The sequence below is a fragment of the Pithys albifrons genome, chromosome 28, assembly GCF_047495875.1.
Source record: "Pithys albifrons albifrons isolate INPA30051 chromosome 28, PitAlb_v1, whole genome shotgun sequence".
Taxonomy (NCBI): domain Eukaryota; kingdom Metazoa; phylum Chordata; class Aves; order Passeriformes; family Thamnophilidae; genus Pithys; species Pithys albifrons.
This window is the reverse complement of record NC_092485.1, coordinates 5302250-5312395: the sequence shown is the minus strand read 5'-3', so window position 1 is coordinate 5312395 and position 10146 is coordinate 5302250. Positions and strand designations below refer to the sequence as shown.

The following is a 10146-nucleotide window of genomic DNA, read 5'->3' as shown; positions in this document are numbered from 1 at the left end:
TGAGCAGAGCTCTCCATAAATTACATTTCAACCATCCCAGCAGCTCCTGGTCCATCCCTGCAAGGCTGAGCCCAAACAGCAGGGAGGAGGAGGAGGAGGAGGAGGAGGATGGGGGGCAGAGCTCTGCCTTTCCCAGGGTGTTGGGTGGCCTGGGGACACCCCTGGGACAGGGACAGGGACAGGGACAGGGTGGTCCTGAGGTGGGTCAGGCACTACTGAGAGGGATCACAGTGGTTGTTCCATGTTCACCCTCTTAGGGTAGCTTAGTCCAAACCCAGGAGACTTTCTCCTCACTCTGCTTTAATATTTATCCTTAACCAGCTTTTTAGATCAATATTTTACTGGGAGGGTTGCTGGGGTGGTTCACCCTTCCAGCCCCTTCCCTCGGTGGGAGTGAAGCCCCAGCCACTGGGAATAGTGAAGTTCTTGCTGGTTACTTTTAGTGAAGGAATAAATCGTTAATGCTGGCTGGAATTTAATAATGGAAATCTCGTCTGTGGCCTCAAACCTTGGAGAACAGGGGGAGGGAGGTGGATGGGGCAAGGAGGTGGGACAAAGGGGCAGGAGCTCGGGATGCTGGAGGGATGCAGGGATGAAGGGGGAGGAGCTGCATCCCCACACGTGCCCCATTCTCAGCACCACCACGGCCACACAACTGTTTGGTAGAGCAAGGAATCCACAGGATCTCAGAGAGTCAAGGAATGGTTTGGGCTGGAAGGGACTTTAAGGCTCCTCTCGTTCCACCTCCTGCCCCAGGACACCTTCCACTATCCCAGGTTGCTCCAAGTTTATCCAGCCTGGCCTTGGACACTTCAGTGCTGGAGCAGCCACAGCTTCTCTGCCCACCCTGTGCCAGGGCCTGCCCACCCTCACAGGGATCAATTCCTTCCCAATATCCCATCTAAACCTTCTCTCTTTCAGATTAAAGCCATTTCCAGGGAAAACATTGAACTGGAGGTCAAGAGACCCTGCCAGCTCCCAGGCCCCTCTTTGGCAAAGCTCCAAACAGGAGAAAAGGCTCTTTGATCCCCCACTTTCCCCTCCTGCTTTTTCTCCCCCTCTTCACAGCCGAGCACGGTCCAGGCCCTGCATTATTTATCTGCTCAGGAACATTTACTGGGATCTGGTGTTTAATAACTGTCACTCCAATCTATCTTTTCTTAATCCCCTCAGATCTGTCGCTGTGGCAATTTTAAATATTTATCAGCACCGTTTGTGTGTTCTCACTGGTGAGGTTGCAAATTTCTTGTAATTAAAGATTTACAAGACACTGCTCGAGATTTAGGGAGGATTGGCAGGGATCAAAGCTGTTTGTTATCCACACTAGAAATTCCAGGCCCTCCAGAGGTTTTCCACAGGACCCAGCAGAGCAGGGACAGCACAGACCTCCCCTTGAGATCTGGGTATTTTTGCTGTTGTTTTTAGCTGGTTTTGCTGATTCTCATGGCAGGGGTGGGAGCTTTGCCCCCCTCCCTGTCTCCCATATCCTGCTGGAATGGCTGACAAAGCCACACATTCCTTGGAGTCTCACCTTAATTATGTGGTGGAAGGGCAAGAGTGGATTTGGGATTTGCATGTGGCTAAATGGGAAGGGAGATGGGAGCAGGGAAAGGCAGGATGGAGAATGAGGAATAGGGAATAACAATCCAGGGCCCAGCCGGGAGGTGGCAGGAGCAGGACCTGATGGGGACGTGGTGGGGACAGCTCAGTCAGCTCCAAACCAGGGAGTGCCCAGGGGGAAGGGCCCAGAGCCCACTGGAGCTCTGCCTGTTTCCCCACCTGCAGATCAGCGAGAAGGCAGGAGAGGGAGAAGGGCTGGAGCATCTGGAAGGAGCTGTTTGCTGTGGAGACTGACAGGGAGATCTTCCTGCAGGTTTGGGAAGCTGCACCTGCTCCATCCTAATGGCATCATACATATGGATAACGGTGCTGACATTTCCCAGGGAGGTCGGGGGCTTTAATTTCAATCATTCCTGAGGAAGTGCTGGAGAGAGGGGGAGGAGGAGAGGCCTGATTTGATTCTCTAACCAACTAATAAACCCGTGTCAGCTCCTCCCAGAGCCTGGAAGCCTTTGGAGCAGGCAGGGATGGAGCAGCAGGGAGGGATGCAGGAGCCCAGCAGTGCTCAGGGATGGGTGCTGGGGATGGGGGACCTTGGCAGGTGCCAAGGGCTCTGGGAAGGAAGGACACAATGATGGAGCCACTCCAAAAACCAGTTTTATTGGGTGCTTAAAATAGAGCCTGGCACACAATGTTCTCGTTGGCTTTGCTGGGAGAAGCTCAGTTGCATGAGATCCACGGTGCTGTTTGTGAGGAGAAAGAGGAGAATGAGGAGGAGGAGGGGGGAGAGGGCAGGAGGAGCAGACAGGAGGATTTCTACTCCTCAAAGACAAGGTAATAAATAAAATTAAAAATTTTAAAAGAAGAGGAGAAATTAAACCTGAAGGACAGCTAAGGAATGGTGGGTTATGGGACAGAAACCAGTGCCTGAAGGTGAGACCTGAAGGGAGAAACTGCAGGAAAATCATTTCCAGACAAACCTTTGACATCCTGGATGGATGGGGATGATCAGGAGGTGCTGGAGGCCAACCCTGCTCACCCCCAGCCCCACTGAGCCCCTCAGGACCCTCAGGCTCGGCTGGCACAGCCAGGAGGGATGTCTGGGGTCAGTGACAGTCTCTTGGCCTTGAGAAATTTGGGATCCTCTTCTCCAGAGCTTCTCTGAGAGCTCAGGAATGGAAAGTGCCATCCCCTGGTACCCATAAAGCTGCTGGGTGGTTAATTACTTCTGCTGCTTTGGAAAAAAAAAAAAAAAAAGAAAAGCACAACATGTTGTTTCTATTTTGAGCTGCCCTGTGCTTGCCATGCCCTTGGGGGGCCGAGCACAGAGCCCTCAAGCCAGGGCCATCCCGGGTCACCCTCTGCTTCCCCTTTTCCAGAGCATCCCTGGATGGATCCTGCCACATCCATGTGCTCTGGGCTGGGAGCTGAGACCCCCCAGTGACCCCCCCAGCACCCCCAGGGCTGCTCCCACTGGGAGGGAATGTAAAATGCCTAAAGAGCCCCTTTCTCGCTGCTTTTCACCCCCAAACTTTGGGCTTTGCACCCCAAAATATCCCTCGTGCTCCAGCAAAGCCTCCTGGGTGGAGAATCCAGGCTCCAACAACTCAGTTGAGGTCTCTGTAGGAGGAGGGGTCTCCATCCCATCCCCCTGGATAGCAGGGATGGTGCTGGTGATGCTCTGCCTGCAGCTGCTCCACGTTCCCCATCCCGGGCTGGGAGCAGGGAATGGTTTATGGAGTGTTTCCCCCAGCACGGGGCCTGGGAGGAGCTGGTTGGTGCTTTAATAATAAATAACAACAACAATAAATAGTGGATGAGGCACCTACAGCGCTCTCAGCTGCTGCCCCTGGAGGGAGGGAGGGAATGGGGGGATTCACGACGGTTTGGGGGTAATTTGGGGGTGATTTGGGTCCTCCTGTCCCATGGGGTGTCTGGGCTGGATCTCCCACCCTGGGACACAGCAGGGGACCCACTGGGAGACCAGTCCTGCAGTGGTGGGTGCCTCCCCCTGCCCAGAGCTCCTCAGGTTGCTCCAGTTTCAAAGGAAATCAAATTAATTGCTCGTATCTGGAATTTTAATCTCAGCTTTGCAGGATGAGAGCAGCCAGCTCAGGCTGAACCTTCACATCCCCTCCCGGTGATGTCTGTGATCAAAGAGGCTGTTTCTCTACACCTACAAACCCACAGCCTTTAAGGGGCTCAGGCCTCGCTATTTTTGGGAATGATGATGTTTTTTGCAGGGAATGGGATGGTGGAAGGGATGGGAGATGCTCCCAGGGCTCACCTTTGCTCTGCAGGATTAAATCAGGGCCATGTTTACACCATGGAAATTCCTCCACAGCCATTCCCACATGTTCCACCACCAACTTAACTGAACCACAGGGAATATATTTTACATTTATATTTCCAAAAGGCAGAAGGGAAAGGCTGTTCCAGGCCTGGAATCTGCAAACAGAGGGAGCTGCTCACCTGAGCGGGGCTCGGATCCGCAGCCAAACACCACAGCAGATCATGGCTCTAATTCAGCCAAGTATTTAAGCCTGCTTTTAACTTCCAGCTCGTGCTCAGGGCCCTGGAGATCTCTGTGGGTCCTGAACATGTGCTGGGGGGGCTGAAGGGGGGCCAGAGAGAGCCATTTCCCTCCGAAATAATCACCCTGCAAAGGCGCGGGAGCCGTTTTCGTGCCTGGCTGAGCCGGAGCGAATCCAGCAGGGACCCATCTCGCCTTGGCTGGGAGATGGATGGCAAGTTCAGGTGGTTTGTTACTGTGTTGGGGTTTTCTGGTCCCTTCTGAGCCTGTGCACGCAGTGATGGTGTGGGTACAACTGGCATCACTGAGGGGGCACCACGTCTGCAGGACCCACAGCAATGACAGGGCAGGGGATGGCACTGGGGGTGGGTGATCTCAATGCTCAAAAAAACCCCAAAAAAGAAACCAAACCCCAACATGGATCCCAAAGGAAAAGGCCTTTTTTGTTTTATATTTCCAAACCAGGGACTGTCCAGAGAAGGAGGTGGCACCACAGGGGTGTCTTGTGGTGCCAGGGGGAGACACAGGGAGGGGTGATCTGATGATCATCCTTATGGCTCTTCAACCACTCAGGGCATCGTCCCCCTGGGGCTTGGGCCCCTCTGAGCCCTCCCAGTGGGTGCTTTTGGGAGCCACAGACAGATCCAGACCCTACACATGGATCCAGACCCTGCCAGGACCACGGAGAGGCTGCAACCCCCATGGCCAGCTCTGCTCCTTTCCTTCCACACCACCTCGACTCTTGGTCAAGTCCAGGAAATCCCTTTTGTTTTGTTGTTGTCACTGTTCAGTTTTGTCCTTTAGTTTCACTCCTTTTTTTGGTAAAAAATAGTTTCTCCCTCCCCAGCCCGCCCCACCCTCAGCCCCACCACCCCACCCACGAGCCTTCAGCAGTCTGGGGGTGCCGCTTGGACCTCCACGGCCAGGAGCTGCCCCCCGTGCTGCCCCCGAGCCCAGGGCTGGGCCAGGGGGGGCTGGATGGGGTACACCACCCGCACGGCCCGTGCCCCCCGGGGCAGCTCCCCGGGCCCCCCGACGCCGTATCGAGCCACGAGCGCGGCGCTGAGGAGGAGGAGGCAGAGCACCAGCCCCGCCACCAGGGTCTGCCGGCCCCCCAGGAGCCCGTGGCCGTGGGCAGCCTCCTTAGTCCTGGCGTTCACACAGGCCACCTTGGCCTGCGAGTCTACAAAGGCCACGTGCAGACACGCCCAGTACTCCGTGTCCTGGCGCAGCCGCGTGATGTTGTAGGTGTGGGTGCCCGAGGGCAGCCGCGCCACGCCGGGCGCGCCCGCGCCGGAGCTCGGCGAGAAGCTGGACCAGGTGAGGTTGGAGGAGACGGTGTTGAGGTGCGGCTTCCAGGCGAGCAGGATGTGGTAGGACTGGATATCGGCCACCACCAGCTCCAGGCTGTCCTCGCCCAGCGGGAAGGAGTGGTTGACCAGCACGCGGACGCTCTTGGTGTCGGCGCCCAGCAGGTTGTGTGCCACGCAGGTGTAGAGCCCGGCCTCGCCCGCCGCGATGCCGCGGATCTCCAGCGTCCCCTCCGAGTGCACCTTGTACCGCCCATCGTCCGCGAACGGGACCAGCTTCACCCCCGACGGCGTCACCCAGTAGATCTCCGGGTCCGGCTCCGCCAGCGCCCGGCAGTGCAAGGACACGTTGTCCCCATCGGCCGCCTCCAGGCGCGACGGGAAGCTCCGGGCAGAGATGAGGGGCAGGCACTGCTCCGTCATCTCCCGGAAGGGCACGTCGCGGATGTGGCGCCTCTTGAGGTCGGGGGGCTCGGCGCAGAGCGTGGACTGCGGCTCGATGAAGCGGATGTGGGTGTCGGAGCTGTTGACCCAGCGGATGACGCAGTCGCAGCGGATGGGGTTGCTGTGGATGCTGATCTCCTGCAGGTTGGGCAGCGACTCCACCGTCTGCTTATGCAAGGCACTTAGGGCGTTGTTGTTGAGCATGAGGGTCTCCAGCTGGGGCAGGTGGTGGAAGGCGTTGGGGTGGATGAAGGACAGCTTGGGGTTGTTGGTGACGTCCAGCTTGGTGAGCTCGGGGAGGTTGATCAGGGCGAACTGGTCTATGGACACCAACTCCTCCATGTTGTTGAGCCCCAGCTCTTTGAGGTGCAGCATGTTGGTGAAGTCGCTCTGCTTGACCCTCTGCAGCGGGTTTTTGTTCAGATCCAGGAATTTGAGGCCGGGCACCTGCTGCAGGGCACGCTTGGGGACATTTGCCAGCTTGTTGTCATAGAAGGAGAGGCTCTCCAGGCTCCGCAGCCCCTCCAGGGCGTAGTCTGAGATCTCCCGCAGGTTCATCCCGGCCAGGACCAAACTCCGCAGGTTCGACAGGGGCCTGAAATTCATATCCAGGATGGCATCCACCCTGTTGCCCCCGATCATGAGGATCTCCAAGCTGGGGAGCATCTGGAACCAGCGGCTGTCGACCGTCCTCAGCAGGTTGGAGTTGAGGTGGAGGCGCAGGAGGCTGCCGAGGCCGGAGAAGGCGTGGGGGGCGATCCTGCGAAGCTGGTTGTGGTTCAGGTACAGCTCCTGCAGGTTGCCCAGCCCGGGGAAGCTGCTGTCAGGCAGCTCAGAGAGCTGGTTCTCCTCCAGGTGCAGGCTGAGCAGCTGGGGCATGTCCTTCAGCCCGAAGTCCCAGATGTCAGAGAAGCTGTTCTGCGACAGGTCCAGCTCCGAGAGGTTTCTGAGATAGTCCAGCTCGCTCTGCTCCAGCCTGGCGATGTTGTTGCTCTGCAGGAGCAGGGTCTGGGTGCCCTCAGGCAGGTCCTCGGGCACGGAGGAGATGAAGAGGTCATTGCAGTCCACCGTGGCCGCCTCCCGGTACACGGAGCGTGGGGTGTACCAGGGCCGGATCTGGCACACGCACTGCGGGGGGCACTGCACCTTCCAGGGCACCGTGGGGATGGCAGTGGCGGCCACCACGCAGAGCAGGAGGGAGCTGGTCTGGAGGCAGCTCATTTTGGGCTGGTGGGAGCAGCTTCTCCCAGGCAGGAAAGGCTCACAGGGCGCGGCCAGGTGGGAACAGCATCCGTGGGAGGAGATGCTCCATGGGAGCCCCCGGAACCACCAGCTCCTCCTGCCAGCTGGCCCCAAGAACCCAGGGCACAGAACACCAGGGCTGGCACTTCAGTCAGAGCTTCGCCTCTTCCTCCTCCCCAAGTGATTCATTTCTGCATCTTCTGGGCTCCTCCTCAAGGTCATTCCTGAAAGACAACAAGGTGTGTTAGAGGAGAACTCGTGGTGGACAAGGATGAGGGAGAAGGAACAGGCTGGAGAGGCAAAGCCCTGAGAATGAGACCCCCCCACTCTGCCCAGGCCCATCCTGTCTGTGATTCCCACCCTCAAAACAGCCCAACACACCCACTGAATCCATTTTATATCCATAGCATTAAGTGTGCCCTCCCATCCCAGAGGATCTGAGTGTAATTAGCCCAGGGATGCTCTGCCCAGGACCACCAGCAGCCCCTGCTGGGCCAGTGGCTGTTCCTGAGCAGAGCCAGAGCTGTGGGTGTTGGGAAGAGAAAGTCTCCATGGGGACGTTTTTCCTCCAGGCTCTTCTTCCTGCCCGTTCTCCTCCCCAGCACCAAGTGCCCTCATCCAGGAGCTCCAGCCCTGTCTGCAGACCCAACATGTTATTCCTTGGTGGATTTGTGCAGAAACATCCCCCAGGCACAGCCCTGTTCTCTGGCATCTGTAGCAAAGCTCTGCTGCAGCACAGGGACCAACCCAGAGCCTGGTTTAGGAAAAATTACCCTGCATCCTCCTCATCCCTTTTATTCCCACACCAGCAAGCAGCAATCACACCACCCTCACTCAGATTTGGGATTGAAGGAGGTAACTCTGGGGGGTTGGAGGCCCAGGGACCTGTTGCCCAGTGGAAAGCCAAGTTTTTTGGGAAAGAGCAGCAAACCAGGGAGCACAGTCCCTGCACCCACAGGTGATGCTGCAGCACCCACAGACCCCACACAAACCTCCCCCCAGGGTAAACTCCCCCAAGCTCCAAGCTGGAAAGTATTTCCTGGGAGCAGCACACCCTGAACAGGCTCCCTGGAAGCTCCTGAGGGAATGTAAAAGCTCCTTCACCCCCTCTGTGCAAGGTACAATCCCAGTTTTGCCCCTTCCCAGGGAGGAGGGGTTGGGGTTCCTCCCTGGGGTGTTCAGTGAGGGGCTGAGGTGGGTTTGAGCCCCCCAGCACCTCCTGCCCCACCTCTGAGTCCCTGCTTTGCTCCAGCTCTCCTGCCCTCACACTGACACCAATCAAACTGAGCCCCAGAGCTTCTCCTGCTTAAAAGACTCTCACACAGCAGGAAAAACATTAAAAAGCTGCCAGAGTGGGAAAAGAAAAGTTTCTTCCCCAGCAGCTGTTTTATCAGCACGTTGTTCTCCCTGGAAAGGGCTTCCAACCAAAGTTCATTCAGCATCGACTTGGCCGAGCCTTGCTCCTGAATTGATCCCTCACACTCCCCTCCCTCCCTGCTGTGAGGGCATTGGCTTTTAAACCAGCTGCTGGAGAAACAGCATGAAAAGAGAGGACGAATCTATTGATTTGTGCCTCCTTCTGGTGGACCCACAGCTTTCCTTTTAAGTGCACGAGCACTTCAGTGACTACAAAACTCTCCAGCCATTAAAATATCATAAAACCTTTTCTCCTTAGAAGAAATATTATGGAGGAACTTTTTAATTTATTTTCTTAAGGCTGTGAAGAAGACCCCAGAAGAAGCACCTTGTTCCAAACCCCATTTTCTAGGGAAGATCCCCCAGCTCTGCTGGTTTGTGCCTAACTGGGTTTATCCCCTTTTCCCAGCACAGGGCTGGGTGGCAGCACTGATGGCTGTGCAAAGTCTGGGATACAGGATGATGCCATAAGAGTCCAGGTGTTTGGATGAGTCACAGGATCAGAGCTTGCAGAAAAAATGGCATTTTTGTGGAAAATCTGAGGTCTGAACTTCATATTTCCTGGTTCCAGATGACACAGAGCAAACTGGAGAGGGAGGAGAGCACAGTCAGTGTGGGATCCCTGCTGTGGGGAACAAACCAGTGACACCCTGGGAGCTGCTCCCCGAGTTCCTGGGGGGTGTACAGAGACAGGGATGGAGAGGGCAGGAGCCTGCTGGGTGGTTTTTATCTGTTATCCAGCAAAGTCAGGCTCATTATTTCCTAATTAGGCTCTGGAGCAGCCTGCAGGTAACGAGCAAACTCATTTAGCCTCTTATTGTCTGCTCTGGAGATGGATGGGGGGATGGAGCAGGTGCTCCTGCAGCTCCACAGCCACCGTTTTCATTCCATAGGTTTTCCACTTGGGTTCCAAAGCCTCTTCCCCTGGAGCTGAATCCCCATCCCGAGGGTTGGGAATGGGGGTCCTGGGAGAGAGATGGACCCTGAGGGGCTCACACAGGGAAACGCTGGGTCATGGAATCAGAAAACCATGGAATGGTTTGGGCTGGAGGGGACCTTAAAGCTCCTCTCATTCCATGGGCAGGGACACCTTCCACTATCCCAGGTTGCTCCAAGCCCTGTCCAGCCTGGATGGGACATTCCAGGGATGGGGCAGCCACAATCCCCACGGCTCCATCCCCGTGTGTGACTCTGCAGTGATTCCTGTGCTCACACCCACTGAACTCACCCTCCCCATCCATCCCCAGCTCCCTCCAAAGCACCAGCTGTGCCCCCAGTCCCCTCCTTTCCCCCCAGACCAACTCCGAGCACGGCAGGGAAGTGGAGCCCAATACAGAGCTCAGGCTGGAGCCGCGGCCGCGGGTCGGGGCCAGGCGGCGCCTCCCGGGGAGCTCCGGTTCCATCTCCTCTCCAAGGCAGATGGATTTGCTGCCTCTGCCGGCACCGGGAAAACACCGCCCGGGATAACAGGAGTCCTGGGGGAACCGGGAATGGGAAGGGGACAGCGGGGGGAGCGCAGAAAGGTCTGTGGGGACAGGGAGGGGGGAGCAGGACCCCTCCGAGCCGCGGGTCCCGCATTCCCTGGAGGCTCCAGCCGCTCCCGGCTGCTATTCCAGGCTGCTATTCCCGGCTCTTCCTCGG

The 10146-nt window shown here is 57.0% G+C and overlaps 1 protein-coding gene across 1 annotated transcript; it reads right to left on the bottom strand.

Moving 5' to 3' along the window:
• Positions 1-2204: 2204 nt before the first annotated feature.
• On the bottom strand, positions 2205-7187 carry LRRN2 (leucine rich repeat neuronal 2). The gene is made up of 2 exons (XM_071578871.1): positions 4033-7187; positions 2205-2794 (listed from the first exon to the last, which is right to left on the bottom strand). The coding sequence occupies exon 1, from the start codon at positions 7066-7068 to the stop codon at positions 4981-4983; it is 2088 nt and encodes a 695-aa protein (XP_071434972.1). The 5' UTR covers positions 7069-7187; the 3' UTR covers positions 2205-2794; positions 4033-4980.
• Between the last annotated feature and the right edge of the window lie 2959 nt (positions 7188-10146).

What these genes read in the sequence shown, in the direction of transcription:
- LRRN2 (XM_071578871.1), bottom strand. Translation starts at nt 7,068, where the DNA reads ATGAGCTGCCTCCAGACCAGCTCCCTCCTGCTCTGCGTGGTGGCCGCC.